Genomic DNA, 17,729 nt, shown 5'->3' with positions numbered 1-17,729 from the left:
TTCAGTGTTTCAATGTTTCAGTGTTTCAGTGTCTCAATGCTTCAGTGCTTCAGTGTTTCAGTGTTTCAATGCTTCAGTGTCTCAATGCTTCAGTGTTTCAGTGTTTCAGTGTTTCAATGTTTCAGTGTTTCAGTGTCTCAATGCTTCAGTGTTTCAGTGTTTCAGTGTCTCAATGCTTCAGTGTTTCAGTGTTTCAGTGTCTCAATGCTTCAGTGTTTCAGTGTTTCAGTGTCTCAATGCTTCAGTGTTTCAGTGTTTCAATGCTTCAGTGTCTCAATGCTTCAGTGTTTCAGTGTCTCAATGCTTCAGTGTTTCAGTGTTTCAGTGTCTCAGTGTTTCAATGCTTCAGTGTTTCAGTGTTTCAGTGTTTCAGTGTTTCAATGTTTCAGTGTTTCAGTGTTTCAGTGTCTCAATGCTTCAGTGTTTCAGTGTTTCAGTGTCTCAATGCTTCAGTGCTTCAGTGTTTCAGTGTCTCAATGCTTCATTGTTTCAGTGTTTCAGTGTCTCAATGTTTCAATGTTTCAGTGTTTCAGTGTTTCAGTGTTTCAATGCTTCAGTGTTTCAGTGTTTCAGTGTCTCAGTGTTTCAATGCTTCAGTGTTTCAGTGTTTCAGTGTCTCAATGCTTCAGTGTTTCAATGCTTCAGTGTTTCAGTGTTTCAGTGTCTCAATGCTTCAGTGTTTCAATGCTTCAGTGTTTCAGTGTTTCAATGCTTCAGTGTTTCAGTGTTTCAGTGTCTCAGTGTTTCAATGCTTCAGTGTTTCAGTGTTTCAGTGTCTCAGTGTTTCAGTGTTTCAGTGTCTCAATGCTTCAGTGTTTCAATGCTTCAGTGTTTCAGTGTTTCAGTGTCTCAATGCTTCAGTGTTTCAGTGTCTCAATGCTTCAGTGTCTCAATGCTTCAGTGTTTCAGTGTCTCAATGCTTCAGTGTTTCAGTGTTTCAGTGTCTCAATGCTTCAGTGTTTCAGTGTCTCAATGCTTCAGTGTCTCAATGCTTCAGTGTTTCAGTGTCTCAATGCTTCAGTGTTTCAGTGTCTCAATGCTTCAGTGTTTCAGTGTCTCAATGCTTCAGTGTCTCAATGCTTCAGTGTTTCAGTGTCTCAATGCTTCAGTGTCTCAATGCTTCAGTGTTTCAGTGTCTCAATGCTTCAGTGTTTCAGTGTTTCAGTGTCTCAATGCTTCAGTGTTTCAGTGTCTCAATGCTTCAGTGTCTCAATGCTTCAGTGTTTCAGTGTTTCAGTGTTTCAGTGTCTCAATGCTTCAGTGTTTCAGTGTCTCAATGTTTCAGTGTCTCAATGCTTCAGTGTTTCAGTGTCTCAATGCTTCAGTGTTTCAGTGTTTCAGTGTTTCCTCTCAAAGCTGCAGAGCGGATGGCAGGCGATCTTAAACAAAAGTTTACCTCTAAATTCACTTTAAACCTTCATTAAAGCAGGAAGGAGACACGGCACAGTTTTATACCTGAGTGTGTGTGTGTGTGTGTGTGTGTGTGTGTGTGTGTGTGTGTGTGTGTGTGTGTGTTGCTCTGCGTACTTGGCAGTGTTCAGTGTTCCTGCAGTAAATTGTCCTTCAGTTGATCAAAGTCTGGATGTAAAGTAGAGAGCGAGCAACGCTGTGTGTGTGTGTGTGTGTGTGTGTGTGTGTGTGTGTGTGTGTGTGTGTGTGTGTGTGTGTGTGTGTGTGTGTGTGTGTGCAGTTTTTAAGTCCTCTCTGCATCTCTTCACCCTGCAGTTGAAACCAGTCAGGTTTAATTACGTGGCCCAAAGTCATTAGTGCGTCCACAGGCAGCACCACACACGTTCTCTCCTCACACCAGCAGCCTCACTGGCTCGTGCACAATGAGTAACTGGGGCCAACTGGCGCTAAACTGGGACCAGTACTGTCACCAGTGCAGACCAAGGGGCTCCCACAGCGCGTCAGAAACATATGATGTCTTTAGAGCGACTGCATGGACGATGCCTCGCCCCTTCAGGGCCGTGTAGCCGGAGCAGAAGAAGGAGTCCTCACATGCACGCTGACTTCCTCGCTCTTTGGCAGGTCCACTGCGTCCGGGCAGGGATTCAAACCCCCGACCCTGCGGGAGCTGGCAGGCCGGCCTGGCTCAACAGGCGGCTCCATCAACTCCCACCGAGGCAGAGCTCCAGTCCCACTAGAGAGGAAACTAAACACCGACAGATGATGCTGCTCGGACCCACTGAGGAGGTCCATTAATATGAATATATATATATATATATATATATATATATATATATATATATATATATATATATATATATATATATATATATAAATGTATTTCTATATATATAAAAAATTATATATATAAATGTATATATATAAATATATGAAGAAAAAAAATGTATATACATATTTTTTTTATACGTATGCATAAAAAAAAAAAATATATATGCAGAACTCCATTCAAAAATATTAAATATTTACTTAAAAAATATTAAAAAAAGAAGATATTTCAGATTCATCATTCTGCATTATGAGTACTTTTAAGTGCACTTAAAATACTTTCAGTGTATTTTAACGACACTACTTTGGTATTTTTCGTAACATTTTCTCAGTATTTGTACACTGAGGATACTTCCCTCAGAACTTCCCTCAGAACTCAAAGCGCTGATACAAACTATGAAGATATTCGACTGCAGACATGAGCTGAGGTCCATGAATGAAGTCGTGAAGCCATAAAAACAGAAGGACGTGTGAAGTCTGCGGGAAACAGAGGATCAAATGAGCATTAGGGAGATTTCTCTGTTTTAAATATTAAACTCTGAACAAACTGCAGTGAAATCAGTTTCCAGCTCTTTGCTTTCCGTCCTCCGTCAGCCGAGCTCATCCAACACGACGTTTACATCCTGCTGGTGAGGAGCTCAGCCTCCACCCGGCTGATGATGTCACAGGGGGGTCCGGTGAGTCCGAGCAGTAAATACCATCGACCTATGAACACCGGGGAGCCTTTGGAGCCTTTGGAGCCTCCATGAGAAGAACCGATCCTCTGGAGTCGCTTAAAACACAACTCTTTGTTTCCTTCAGCTGTCGTCTCTCATCCCGCTTCAGCCTCATTAAAACATTAAAAACATAAGGAAATTAGAAAACAAGCCTCCCGGTGGGTCGGCGGTTCCTGCCGGGGAGGGGGGGGGGGGGAGTTGACTCTGTGGTTTGGTTGCTATGGTTCCGCTGTTGCCGTGGTTGCATCGTGGGGGCGGGGTTTGCATAGCGAAGGGCGGTGGAAACCGACAAAAAAAAAAAGGAAAGACGGGAGAGGATGCAAAGCTGAAGCCGAAAGACTGCTGAGGCGGAGGATCGCGGAGAGATGATGAGTCCGGGAGATTTAGGAAAAGACGAGAAAACACCAGAGACGGACCCGTGAATGCTGAGCGGGAACACAGATCACACCTCCGACTCCGGCTCACTGACACATTCTAGTTGCTGTGTTTCTTTGTGACATTTGTCTTCCTCTTTTTGTTGATTCTGTCAAAAATAAATGCCGACACAGCTTCTAAAATGCAGAAAAGCGAAGCATTGATCCGGCTCTCGATGCATCCGGGGTCTGACTCAAACTCTTCACGAAGAAACTTTCTAGCAAACTTTTCAGCTTTTATCTCTGTTATCTCACGGATCTGGTTATTACAGCTCATGTATTTCTGGTTCTGTCGCCATCCGCCACCAAAAACAGCAAGTTGCTCTTTAAACGTAAACTGTTGCCGGAGATTTGACCCCTTTCTCTGCTTCAAATGGCAGCGAAGCAATTAAGTGACGGCGGTTCAGGAAGTGGAGCAACAAGCCGCTGAAGAGCAGCTCAGTTGGTACAAAACAAAACGGAAGACAGAAGCTAAATGAGGCGAATGCCAACAGGAAGTCAGTGCGTTGACGTTGTCTCCTGGATGAGGAAACTCAAGTGACGGCTACTTCCTGCTTTCATTTTAATGCTATTTACATTTTCCTGCATTATCTTTGATTGATACTCAGAGTCTTCTATTGGGAGTGAAACCTACACAGGATGTCACAGTATTTACTGTATATCTGCACACCTTTTCTCTCAGAGCGCACACACCTTCAACACCACTTGAAGGCAGAATAAGAGCCTTGGTGCTGAATTCTAAGCTAGTTCAGTCAAGGACAACACGCTTGTTTCAGGGTTTAGACCCGTTGTGTCCTTACTAAGAAGCTTGTTTCAGGGTTTAGACCAGTTGTGTCCATACTAAGAAGCTTGTTTCAGGGTTTAGACCAGTTGTGTCCATACTAAGAAGCTTGTTTCAGGGTTTAGACCAGTTGGGTCCATACTAAGAAGCTTGTTTCAGGGTTTAGACCAGTTGGGTCCTTACTAAGAAGCTTGTTTCAGGGTTTAGACCAGTTGGGTCTGGGCTAAGAGGCTATACGCAGAGTTCTTGCCATATATAACCTTGGTGAATAGCCTATTAACGTCTCAGCGGTTCTCCCTGCAGCAATTGGTACAAAACAAATGTAAGACAGAAGCTAAATGAGGCGAATGCCAACAGGAAGTCAGTGTGTTGACGTTGTCTGCTGGATGAGGAAACTCAAGTGACGGCTATTTCCTGCTTTCATTTTTATGCTATTTATCTTTTCCTGCATTATATTTGATTGATGCTCAGAGCCAGCGTCTTCTATTGGGAGTGAAACCTACACAGGAAGTCACAGTATTACACTACACTGTATATATTTCTTCAGTGCCTGCACACCTTTCCTCTCTGAGCGCACACACCTTCAACACCATCCACCAATTAGAGGTGCAGCAGTCTGCCAACTCCAGGAGGCACGAGGCCTCGTCTCTCTGTGTAGACACGTCTCGGTGTCTGTAGCTGCAGTTCCTCTCCAGGGACAACGTTCTGTCTGTGGAACACGTCACGTGACACCGCAGAGTCACGGACCATGTTTTGATTTCATTTTTCCAGAGTTTAGATCGCAGTCGCTGGTATAAAAAAAAGAACATGTAAATAAAATTATTCAGCGACGCACTGAATTAAAGCCGAAAGAAAAACAGTGAGAATGACTCCCTCAGTATGTTCTTTCCTTCACGTCTCTCTCTCCTCTTCTCTCTCTCTCTCTCTCTCTCTCCAGAACAAAGCAGATCTGTGCCTTTGATCATCCTCCTCTTCCTCTTCCTCTCCTCTCTCTGTCTGACCCTCGCTGATGAATATTCATCCCTCTCTTCAGCATCTGATTCTCACTTCCTGTTTGGAGGGCGCTCCTCTCGGCTCCTCTCAGCCAACACGAGGCTCGCTCGCCGTTTGGCACAAACTCTGTTTACTTCGACACATCTGTGAAATTAGAAAGAGTTCCACGGCGTCTTCAACCTGACAAATTCAAACCTGCTGCTGAATGAATGAACGTGTGAGTGACGGGCAGGCCGGCCAAATGTTGATGCGTTTCTGGAGACTTGATTTGGATCAAAGCCGATGGTGCAAAGCAACACTGGAGCACAACAGGACCTGAAATAAAATGAAAAACAACCACTGCATGTGGACCATTCTGAGCTGGGATAAGAAAGCTGGACCCAGGATTAAAAACACATGCTGCATCAGGACTATACGGACCCGTCTGTAGAGTTCTGGACCAGTTCAGTGGCTTTTTGAGCCATTTGGAACAGCTAAGAAGAAAAGAAAGTATCCTTTATTAAAAAAAATCTTCTCTGCATTTGACCCATCCCTGGATAGGGAGCAGTGGGCAGCCCTGAGAGGCGCCCGGGAGCAGTTAGGGGTTGGGTGTCTTGCTCAGGGACACTTCGACATGTGAGCATATTCAACTGGACCAGGACTTGAACCAGCGCTGGTCAGTTGGATCAGACCAAAGCTCCTAACAGCATCTGTGCTACTTGGACTTGGTACAAGACCCTGTCTAAAGAGTTCCAGGCTCAGAGACTCATTCTTATCAGGTAGATCCAGCATGAGAACCCTTCTGCATCTGGATGAGGTCTGCAGGATCAGAGCTAAGAGTCTTCCTGCAGAGTTCTTGAGCAGTTCAACTTTGCCTCGTTGCATGTGGACCAGCGGGATAGGACTTTAGTTAGAGACTTCTAGACCAGTTGGAGGCAGAATAAGAGCCTTTTGCTGAGTTCTAAGCCAGTTCAGTTGAGGACAACAGGCTTGCTTCAGGGGTTTAGACCAGTTGGGTCGATGCTAAGAGCCTTGTTGCAGAGTTTTAGACCAGTTTGCGTGATACTAAGATACTTATTTTAGGGTTTAGACCAGTTGGGTCCATACTAAGAGGCTTGTTTTAGGGTTTAGACCAGTTGGGTCCATACTAAGAGGCTTATTTTAGGGTTTTAGACCAGTTGGGTCCTTACTAAGAGGCTTGTTTTAGGGTTTAGACCAGTTGGGTCCATACTAAGAGGCTTGTTTTAGGGTTTAGACCAGTTGGGTGCATACTAAGAGGCTTGTTTTAGGGTTTTAGACCAGTTGGGTCCATACTAAGAGGCTTGTTTTAGGGTTTAGACCAGTTGGGTCCATACTAAGAGGCTTGTTTTAGGGTTTAGACCAGTTGGGTCCATACTAAGAGGCTTGTTTTAGGGTTTTAGACCAGTTGGGTCCATACTAAGAGGCTTGTTTTAGGGTTTTAGACCAGTTGGGTCCATACTAAGAGGCTTGTTTTAGGGTTTAGACCAGTTGGGTCCATACTAAGATGCTTGTTTTAGGGTTTTAGACCAGCTGCACCGAGGCTAATAGACTCATTTCAGAGATGTGGACCTGTTCGACCCTGATTTCATTTATTATTGAACATGGTTTCACTGCACAGAAATTCCCGAATGAATCAGTGATTTCAAAGTATCCATTGAGAATATCCTCCAAAAATCATATTCTAAAGTATCTGAAACTGAAAATGCAGAAGTTTGAAAAGTCTGCTCTTGTGGTGCGCTCACCAACAGTGAACTCTCTCGTGTTTGAGCTTGTGTTCACGTGCAGGCAAAAAAAGCTTGAACACGAGAGAGTTCACTGTTGGTGAGTTAGAGTGAGAGATGAGACCTGTTCAGCTCTCTGATGGTTTCTCTCATTGTTCACTCCGTGTGACATCTAAAGTGCTGAATAAATCCATCTGGCAAAACCAATCCGTCACGAGCAGGCAGCAACAGAGCGACACCGCTCGGTGTGTGTGTGTGTGTGTGTGTGTGTGTGTGTGTGTGTTTCAGAGCGCGTCGATGTCAACCAATCAGAGCGCAGCGGCGAAGAGAACAACAAGAAGTGACTCTGAATGCTAAACGTCTCCGTACTGTACTGAACTACACACCACACCTTTACCTGATGGAACTCCATCTTCCATAAACATGTTCACAGCATGAATACATCAGTCCGTCTTCAAAAAAATAGCAACAAGGTGCATTGAATAGTACTTAGACTTTCTATTCTTCATGTTTATTGTTGCCAACAATCAATCTGTTTCTGTGGCTCTCGGCCCAGAAAAACACACTGGTTCTTCATCAATCATATATTTTTTTAAACATCTCATAAATATAAAATGTAGCTTCTTATCAGTTTTTTTAAGAAAAGCTCAATCATTTTCAAAAAGGTGGTCACTATATTATCAAACAAATCAATATTGACTTTGTTGGGGACTATTTCCAGCTGTGGATGGATACCCTCTTTGGTGCTGCAGTGCGTAGTATGTGGGATTAAACATGATTGTGTTTTTAATAAAGCTCGATGGTTCAGTCAGTAGAAACAGTCACTGTTGGGTTTATGATTACTGTCATTATTATTCATACAAATGTTGAATACAGTGATATGATTGACTCATTTTAACCCATGATGTTGCCATTTTTAACGCTGCCTCCTCTGAACCACACAGAGATGGCTCCCGTCCAGACCTGAGCCACAAACACCGTGAGTCGTGACCCTGGTCTGGTTTTTTTTGTTGTTCATTCAACCTTTGGAGTTATTTTTGTTTTTTAGTCCTCGTTGTTGTTGTATTCCCCACATTACACCACGTATTCATCTACGTTATGTATTTTATAGTATAAGTGACGCCTCGCTGTGTTTGTGCTTCATTATACCTGTTTGGTACAAGGTGTGTGTGTGTGTGTGTGTGTGTGTGTGTGTGTGTGTGTGTGTGTGCATTGTGCTACCTCCTGCTCGTGTCCGAGGCTAATTAACAGACCATAAACAAACATCTAACACCCTGAGAGTGTGTTTGTGTGTGTGTGTGTGTTTGTGTGTGTGTGTGTGTGTGTGTGTGTGTGTGTGTGTGTGTGTGTGTGTGTGTGTGTGTGTGTGTGTGTGTGTGTGTGTGTGTGTGGGGAGCTTATTAGTGAGGCTGAACACACACTCCTGCAACCACTACACGGTAGGTCGTCACACACACACACACACACACACACACACACACACACACACACACACACACACACACACACACACACACACAGGGCTAAATATAACGATTCCTCTCACACATTATTATTGATTAAACCTCCTGTCCTTCAGTACTGAAGCAGTTTGTTCATCTTAAAGAATCTAAAGGAAATATTCTCCTCTTTCACACGTGTAACTTTTAATCTTCTCAGTAATATCCTTAAATATAGACGTGGATCCAGGCTATTTTAATTTGGCGTGAACAGCTCTCACATCACGAAGAAGTTAGTGTTTCAATAAAGATAATTCATGCTGATGAGGAAGGAAAGCTGAGCATCAGGGTGAGACAAATATTATACAATATAACAAAGAGAGAGAGAGAGGTGAAATAAAGAAGACAGGTGGAGAAAGAGAGAGAGAACAATGAGGTGATTTATGGCTCGATGTATTCTAATGAACTCCATGCAAACAGGGTCTGCAGTAATAAATTATCCACTTTGAACCCAAACACTGCAGAGAAAAACAGACGGCTTCAACACACATACAGCCCTGTGTTTAAGCGTGTGTGTGTGTGTGTGTGTGTGTGTGTGTGTGTGTGTGTGTGTGTGTGTGTGTGTGTGTGTGTACCCTCGTGCTTCTGCCCTTGTGAGGACAAAGTGAATAACTTTCATTGTATGAAGAATTTTCAAGCATTTTATTGGACGGCTGAAATTAGCACATGCATGCATTTATTTTAAATGCGGGAAACCAGCAATAGACTCCTTTCACATTGTTAAGACGAGTAGCCTTTCAGTTGGTTTTCCTCTTTTTCTGTTCTGTTGTGTTAAAGCTGCATTATCTCTCCTGTCCACCAGGAGGTGACTCCTCTGGTTGTATAGAAGTATATGCTTCATGTGTTAAAGCGGCATTATATCTCCTGACCACCAGGGGCCGACTCCTTTGGTTGTATATAAGTCTATGCTTTGTGTGTTAAAGCTGCATTCTCTCTCTTGACCACCAGGGGGGCGACTCCTTTGGTTGTATAGAAGTATATGCTTCATGTTAAAGCTGAATTCTCTCTACTGACCACCAGGGGGTGACTCCTCTGGTTGTATAGAAGTTGAGGCTTTATGTGCATAACTTTCGGTTTCGGGAAGGATATTTGAGTCCTGCCGAAGACTAAACCCAGAGCATTGTGGGTATTGCGGTCTGTACACTACTGACCCGTAAGCAGGTGTGACTCAGTGTGATGTAAAGTTAGGTACTTGCTCTAACAACCAAATCTCTTTTTTGTTATTTTCATATCAAAGCAGTTTATGTCCTTAAACTTCTCGGCATCACGAACAGAATTCTAATCCGTCTGATGTCGGGTCTCATTCGTCACCGCAGCAGGTTGTTTTTTAAAGATGAGCTCAGACAGAAAGCGTGAAGCACGAAGGCTGCTGAATGTTTTAGTTGCAGTGGAGAGAACAGGAAGGTCACACCTCCAGGTAATTAATGTGCAAATATGGGGAAATCATTCATAGGCGTTCGGCATTTTGTAACAAATTCCACAGCTCCACCGACACAAACCAGAGTTTCTTCATATTTCGGATCAAATAGGTCCTGAAATGTTCCTTTACGACTCCAACCACTAGAGGGAGCTGTAATCAGAAGCCTTCTGGCCTTAAAGATGACCTCAGAAAGCCGAGGAAGACATACGTCATATGAAACGCTGCAAATCAGATGATTGACAGCTCAGATGGTAGAAGGCACCACTTACTGGGCTGTCAGTCATCTTCGCGTCTGACTTTCAAAGTGTGCACCAAAAAAAAGGATGCTGTTTGTGATCCTCCGTCATCAAGGTCGAAGTATATGAAGTCACGAAGAACCCCAAAGAGCCTGACAAGTATGGAACTAATCTCCTGGATCAAAGGTCTGCAGTAACACAGCAGATGAATTTCGGGCGTCAGCATCATGCAACCAGAAGTGACACGAGAGGAAACAACTCCCAGACTGAGATCAACCTGTCAATCACTGTGTAGCCCCGCCCCTAAAGCATCCCCTGCTTTATGGTCGGTTTGACTCTAAATGACCATAATTTACTAAATGAACATCATGCTGTATTGAAGAAGACTTGAAACTAGAGATTGAGACATAAACTCATGTTTACAATGTTTACTGAGGGAATACATCAAGAGAAGTAGAGTCATTTATATAGACTTCTATACAACCAGAGGAGTCAAGACAACGCAGCTTTAACACATGAAACACATACTTCTATGCAACCAGAAGAGTCGCCCCCTGGTGGTCAGGAAAGAGAATGCAGCTTTAACACATGAAGCATCGGCTTCAGGACATGAGGTTACTGCCTGATTTCCAGACTGAAATCTCTTCCAGGGGGTTGGACTACCTGGTTATGGTTAGCTAACACGCTGTGGTCTTCAGATGGTTAATGGTTCAGTGTCAGTTAAGAGAATGCAGTCCGTTTGTTTGATTCTCACAATCACAGTGACACAACTATGGTTGTGTGTTTGTGTTGAAAAGCCTTCTCTGCTGTCGGGCTGCCAGAATAAAGGCTGTGCTATTTCCTCCTCCATATGGTTTAATTAATGTGAGAGCGAGTGAGAGAGAGAGAGAGAGAGATAAAGAGAGCAATCAGCAGATGACGAGCATGAATCAGTTTTTCCTGAATCTCGTCCCAGTGTTTTTCTTTGCAGGTTTTTAATCAACAGTCAGCTGAGACGCTCACGATAATCAGTGGATAGAAAGTACTGATTGCGTGTGTTTATTTTACTGCACAGCCATGTAGACCCACCTGCACGGTGAACACACACCTTTCTGTCATTGCACACACATTTGTACACAAGCTTGAGCACCAGCGAATCCACCTGGGCACACACACACACACACACACACACACACACACACACACACACACACACACATACTGTGTATATGTATATATATTGACCTCCAAATGTCACCTGAGATATCATCTGTAATCTGTCACCTGCCTGAATCATTTGACCACATATCTTGTTTATGACCTTCATAAATCACAGAAACACATCTGCTCAGTCAAAACTAACAATATGACAACACATATTGGACATATCACATTCTTCACAAACACGACTCCACATAAAGGATCACGTGGCTCGGTTCCTACTGGAAGTAGAAATACGCAACTTTTTGCTCACAAGTTTAAAATATCAACTTAAAAGATGATAATATGTTAATATGTGTTTTCTTGTTTCTGCTGCCACCAAGAGGCCCAAAAAAGTAATGCAGGTTCAATGTCTTATTAATGGAACAACACTTGTTGTAATAACAACAAGATACACATTAGAGGTAGAGGCCGAGACATTAGGAAATTGATCCTTTGCTAAGCCCCGCCTCCTGGAACGCAGGCCAATCACAGCGCAGCACCAGAGCCCTTCTCCATAGATGCTCATGAATGGTTTCAGATGTTCTTCCTCTTCAGGCTGGTTTGGTGGATTTATTTCTAAAACGTTACGTTTCCGCATAAAACTAAGATTAGCAGAGTTGTTGCTGCACTTCAGCTTCTATCTCTATCTTTATATCTCTGCTGAATCAGTTTGAGTACATTTTCAATAGCGTACCGAGCGAGGGGCGGGGCTAAGCCACGAGGTCAGCCAAGGCCAAAACCTGTTGTTTAAGAACCCTTTGGACTGAAAATGATGTTATTATTATTATTATTATTATTATTATTATTATTATTATTAGTAGTAGTAGTAGTAGTATTAGTATTAGTATTATTAGTATTGTTATTACTGTAACCATCCTTATTGTTATCAGTAGCAGACTACACAGGAAGTGCATTCCCTCCAGTTTAAAACAGACTGGGCTCCGATCACCAGCTGTGAACATTTCAGTTTCCCTGAACTGTGTCTGCTCACATTTCAGTCCACATGTTCTCCATCTGTTCGCCTGAGATCAACAACAACAACAACAACAACAACAACAGGGATGAACCCGTCCACAGCAGCAGCAGCATACTGTATCAACAACACGTCCACGCAACTTGCTTGCAACTACATCGAGATGAAATACAGGAAACTTCTGTATGAAAAACTAAAAACATTTAAAAACAACATCCCTACATTTGTTAACGGCAGTACCGTGATGTTTATGACTCAATATGCTGCAGAGCGCCGAACAACGGAAGTTATTCAGGTTCTGTTTTTTCTGGCGCTCCCCAGTAGGAGCCTGAAGGCACCGTTCATCCCGACTCAGCAGAGAGAAGATATTAAATCACAACGACGCGTCCTTTAGTCAGCCGAAGGCGCCGAACATTTACCCAGAACCCTCTCCGGTCCGTCATCTGAATGAGCCATCCGGCACCTTGATTACTGCAGCTGGGCCGACGGGCCGCATCGCTCAGTCTGGTGATCCGGTGAGAGGTTCTCTGGCACCGGACGTTCATTCTGGTTTCAAGGTTCAGTCGCTTGTCCGTCATCGGGTGCAGAAATGTGATATTTCAACCGAGTTTCCAAAAGTTTGTGTTTCTTAACGTTTGTGTGCTCTCTGTCCTGGTTTGGTCTGATGATGATGCTTCAGAATACAATACTTTTCACTTTATACTTTCTAATACTGTGCAAGAGCACTGGTGTCAACACTTAGGGAATAAATAGCACTCAGATAATCTAAAGTGTCCACATTTCTTTAGTTCAGAATAGTTGAGTCGCAAATATACTGTATAATATAATAAGATAGGTATAATTTAATAAATGAGGTATTATATAATAAGTTAGGTTTAATATAATAAGCTAGGTATAATTGAATTAGTAGTATAAGAAGTAGTATAACAATGGCGTTAAGAGAAACAGAACGTTGACTTCACGCTCGGTGTGTAACGTCAATTAAGACAAATATAAAAAATGTGTAACTTTTCGTGAGATATCAGACGACCCGCCGCATGTGATCACACGGGTCAGAACAGGTGACCCGTACATCACCGACAGTTTGTCCAAATATCACCAAACTTTATAGATATGTTCAAGTCGGCTGTTGAAACCTCGTCTCTAAACGCAGAGCAACACGACTGCTGACGGGCTGCCACACGGGGATGAAGATGATGAAGATGCTTCCTGATTTTAACAACGTGAAACCGAACCACGAGGAGCACGAGGTTCTTCTGCACCAGAAGTCTGAGCTGCAGAACAAACACAGCTGTCGTATTTAAAGTCACATTCATATAAAAACCTCACCAGCAGAACGAGAGAATCTCAGTTTTTGGAGATTTATTTTGCTCTCCTTCTGTCTTTGTTCATCTTCCTCCCTCCTTTTGTCTGTTTTAGTCTCTTCAGAGGACGTCAGCTCCATTCATCCTCCCTTCACTCTGGATTCTCCTCCCTCTCTCTCTCCATCTCTCTCTCTCTCCTCCGCTTCATCGTGTTTGTCCGCCTGTCACATATTCAATGTCGTACTCTAAAAACAGGATCATCTCCTCTGCTGCTGTTGCTGCTGGAGGAGCTTTTGTAACACACACACACACACACACACACACACACACACACACACACACATACAGCTCATTGGCGCCGCAGTTGAAGCTGTTGTGACTTCTGTCTCGTTCGGATCATTTGCATCCGTTGAAGCAGACTTCTGCTCTGCCTCTATTTAAAGTCACAGTAACGCGCGGCTGAATGTGGAAGTGATTTCACAGCAGCAGCTTCCGTCCCTGCAAGATAACATACTATCAACAAATGTAGGTGCAGCTGCAGGTGCATGATTTTATTTATTTTTATCACCTCATGAATGTTATTTTTAAGCTCCGTGCAGGTGTGTTTTTTTGACAGGTCTAAACATGAGGGGGCGTTCAAGGTCAGAGCGCAGCGTCGTATTCTACAGCGATAAAAAGGAAATGAAGGAGTCCCAACGAGAAAGCAGCCAGAGAGGTAAACAAGTGTTGTTTACTTCTGCCGACGCTGCAGAATCCCTTTAAGACGTGAGTCTAATAATAATGCTGCGAAGTTATTCTTTTATTTATTTAAGGGAAACACACTGTGAGAGATCATCATGGAAGACACGCGCAGAAAAGTTTGGAATTATCCAACAAATTCCATGAAACGCCTGTTGGTACTTTTATCAAAGTAGCAAATAAAGAAAAACAAAAGGGACCAAGAGCCTCAGCGATGTAATCGGCTCACTCTGATGCCGTGAACATTATAATTTAAAAAAAGCAGCTTCTTGCATTTTGGGAAATGTTTTTTGTTGTTGAGAAAACGTAGCTTTTTACAGTAAGGAGATAAAAGCTGAGTGGAAGGAAACCCGATGGAGTCGTTACTGGCACTTCACACCAAGGAAGATATCCCTCCACTTGTGGGTGTATTTCATTATCTGTTCTAGAAACGGTGTAGAAAAGCAAAATGTAGAGAAGCTGCTATCAATATAATGCTTTGTGGAGACATTCATCATCTCAGAAACAGGAATGTGACACAATGTTTTACACAAAATGATTCTTTTGAAACTTAAGCGTTGATTAAAGTACTTTGTATTGTATTTATATATATTTATATTATGTATATATATATATATATATATATATATATATATATATATATATATATATATATATATTACATGAATATATATATATATATATATATATATATATATATATATATATATACAAAGTACTTTAATCAACGCTTAAGTTTTAAACGAGTGTAAAGTGTTTCTACAGAAGCCCAGAATGGACAAACCTAAAACCCGTCTTCTCTTTTCTAGTTAAATGTTTGGTGTGAATCAGTAACACCAATGTTCTCACCAGTTTATTATCAGAAGATTTCCTCCCAGTGGCCTACATATCTTACATTGAACTAGATTTTTGCTGCTTGAATTCCCAGCAGCATTTATACATACAGGCAAGCAATAAAATATATAAAACAAAACAAACAAAACAGTCGTGCAAAGACGTAGCCAAACAATAGCGTCATTTCCAAAGATGAACAATGAAACAGTCAAAGGAGGCGGTGGGACTTCCTTACCTGGTGGCAGATCTCGTGGACGACCACCATGGTCAGCTCCATCTGATAGGACGACGACGACACCTCGGCGTCCAATAGGAGCTTCTGCTCCACGAAGACGCTCAGCCCCCAGTTCTCCATGGCGGCGTAGGGGTGTTTGGGCACCGCCAACAAGTCTGCAGAGCAAACACAGCGACGCGTTACGGCTCCTCATGACGGCCTCCATTAATAAACCTCCAGCCGGCTCCGCTCGGTTAGACGCCGCCATTTAAATGAAGAGCTGACAGAACGGCTGCTGGCGTCGGAGCAGATCCCATTTTGGGTTAAAATTAAACTCATGAGTCATTTTAACAACCTGCCAAAGAATTCCTTTCATGCCCACAACATGAATATATGGAGTCGTCAGATATAACTCCCCATATGAGAGAGAGGGAGAGAGAAGGATCTCCTGAAGCTGGAGAGGAGTTTACCTTTAAGGAGACGTGTGAGAGCGCTGAGGAAGTAATTACATGTCAAGCTCAGAGAAAAGTGACCTTGCTGGGCCAGAGAAAGAGAAATAACAAGTCTCAGAGCACGTGCATGGTCCTCGAGGAGCACATGCATGGTCCTCGAGGAGCACATGCATGGTCCTCGAGGAGCACATGCATGGTCCTCGAGGAGCACATGCATGGTCCTCAAGTAGCACCTGCATGGTCCTTGAGGAGCACATGCATGGTCCTCGAGTAGCATCTGCATGGTCCTCAAGTAGCATCTGCATGGTCCTCAAGTAGCATGTGCATGCTCCTCAAGTAGCACCTGCATGGTCCTCGAGGAGCACATGCATGGTCCTCAAGTAGCACCTGCATGGTCCTTGAGGAGCACATGCATGGTCCTCAAGGAGCACCTGCATGGTCCTTGAGGAGCACATGCATGGTCCTCGAGGACCACGGGGATGGTCCTCGAGTAGCAAGTGCATGGTCCTCAAGTAGCATCTGCATGGTCCTCAAGGAGCACATGCATGGTCCTCAAGGAGCACATGCATGGTCCTCGAGTAGCACATGCATGGTCCTCGAGGAGCACCTGCATGGTCCTTGAGGAGCACATGCATGGTCCTCGAGTAGCACATGCATGGTCCTCGAGTAGCATCTGCATGGTCCTCAAGGAGCACATGCATGGTCCTCAAGTAGCATCTGCATGGTCCTCAAGGAGCACATGCATGGTCCTCAAGGAGCACATGCATGGTCCTCAAGGAGCACAGACACACAGACTCGAGTGCTGAAAGGTAAGTTGTGCTGAATATAAACACTTTGGTTTATATTCTTTTGTTCAAAAAGTAAAACTTCTTTTCTTCTTTCGGGAACAGATTGAACCGTTTCATCAACCTTAAATTACGCGGTTGGTTCAGACTAAAATATCTCAACATCGTCATGTTCCCCAGAGGATGAACCCAGCAGACGTTTGATCATTCGGCTTTTTGTAGGGAACTATCTCAACAACTGTTGGGTGGTTGGAATTGTTTTTTACAATAAAGAAACAATGAGAAAGATAATTAAATGAATTACGAGTCAAACACCTAAAAACACAGAATAAAATGAATAAAAACCTTAAAGAAACCCGACTAACAATTCTAAGACGTGGATAAAAAAAAAAAGTGATTTAAAATTTGAGATGTCCAAAGTCTTTATCACCGTTATCTATGAATCTGGACCTTTCAACTACAACTTGGAGGTCGAAAGCTGAAAATGTGACCCGAGCTGAAGTCCTAGTTTCACATGTTTTTTGGACACTTTTCATGACTCTTTGCGTTTCCACACGTTTTTAACACAATAATAACAACAGCTCCGTGCTGATGAGACGACGAAGAGACGTCGTGATGCTTTGAGCGATAATAAGGAGTCGTCTGCACCGGAGTCACGTTCATATTTATAGCCAGAAAGTTGTTTACATTTGTATTTGGGGACACAAAGCATGAAACGTTATGCTGCATTGTCTGCTAGCACTTCCTGTTTCAACTCAAATATGTTTGTTTTTAGCCGTATAATGAGAAACACCATTCTGCAAAGATGGTTGAGTTGTTTAATTGAAGTGAGAAGAAGATGTAAATGTGATTTATATTCAGGAAAGAAACCTGATTAAAAGCAGGAGGAAGAGGAGGAGATCGAGAGAAGGTGAGAAGGTGAAAATGAGTTCTCTCACATGAATATAAACCTGGTTGTTGATCAGGAGGAAGAGGAGGAAGAGGAGGAAGCAATTCTCTTCTGTTAATGAGTGAATCGAGTTTAGGTCCTCATTTACATTTTAAATCAGATTCTTTGTTCTTTGGGCAGTTCAGCTGCTCAGGACTTCGTTATTGTTTTTCTTTTCTTTCGGCTCAGTTTCATTCAGGTTTTCACTCTTTCAACTGAATGTTTCAGGAGTAGAGAACAAAACACGAGGAGAAAGGAAAGGAAGAGGTGGAAATATAGTTAGAGCTCACGGTGGGGACATGTAT

General features: G+C 43.0%; 1 protein-coding gene across 1 annotated transcript in view; it reads right to left on the bottom strand.

Moving 5' to 3' along the window:
* The window catches only part of trhde.1 (thyrotropin releasing hormone degrading enzyme, tandem duplicate 1), a gene marked incomplete at both ends in the record, with an annotated part of 135,865 nt that overhangs the window by 45,859 nt on the left and 72,277 nt on the right, over positions 1–17,729 (bottom strand). Inside the window, one exon of the mRNA XM_079235756.1 lies at positions 15,281–15,435. Coding sequence (XP_079091882.1) covers positions 15,281–15,435 — 155 coding nt within the window. The remainder of the gene's footprint in view (positions 1–15,280; positions 15,436–17,729) is intronic.

The sequence above is a fragment of the Taurulus bubalis genome, assembly GCF_910589615.1.
Source record: "Taurulus bubalis genome assembly, chromosome: 20".
Lineage (NCBI taxonomy): Eukaryota > Metazoa > Chordata > Actinopteri > Perciformes > Cottidae > Taurulus > Taurulus bubalis.
This window is presented reverse-complemented; position numbering and strand designations above follow the sequence as displayed.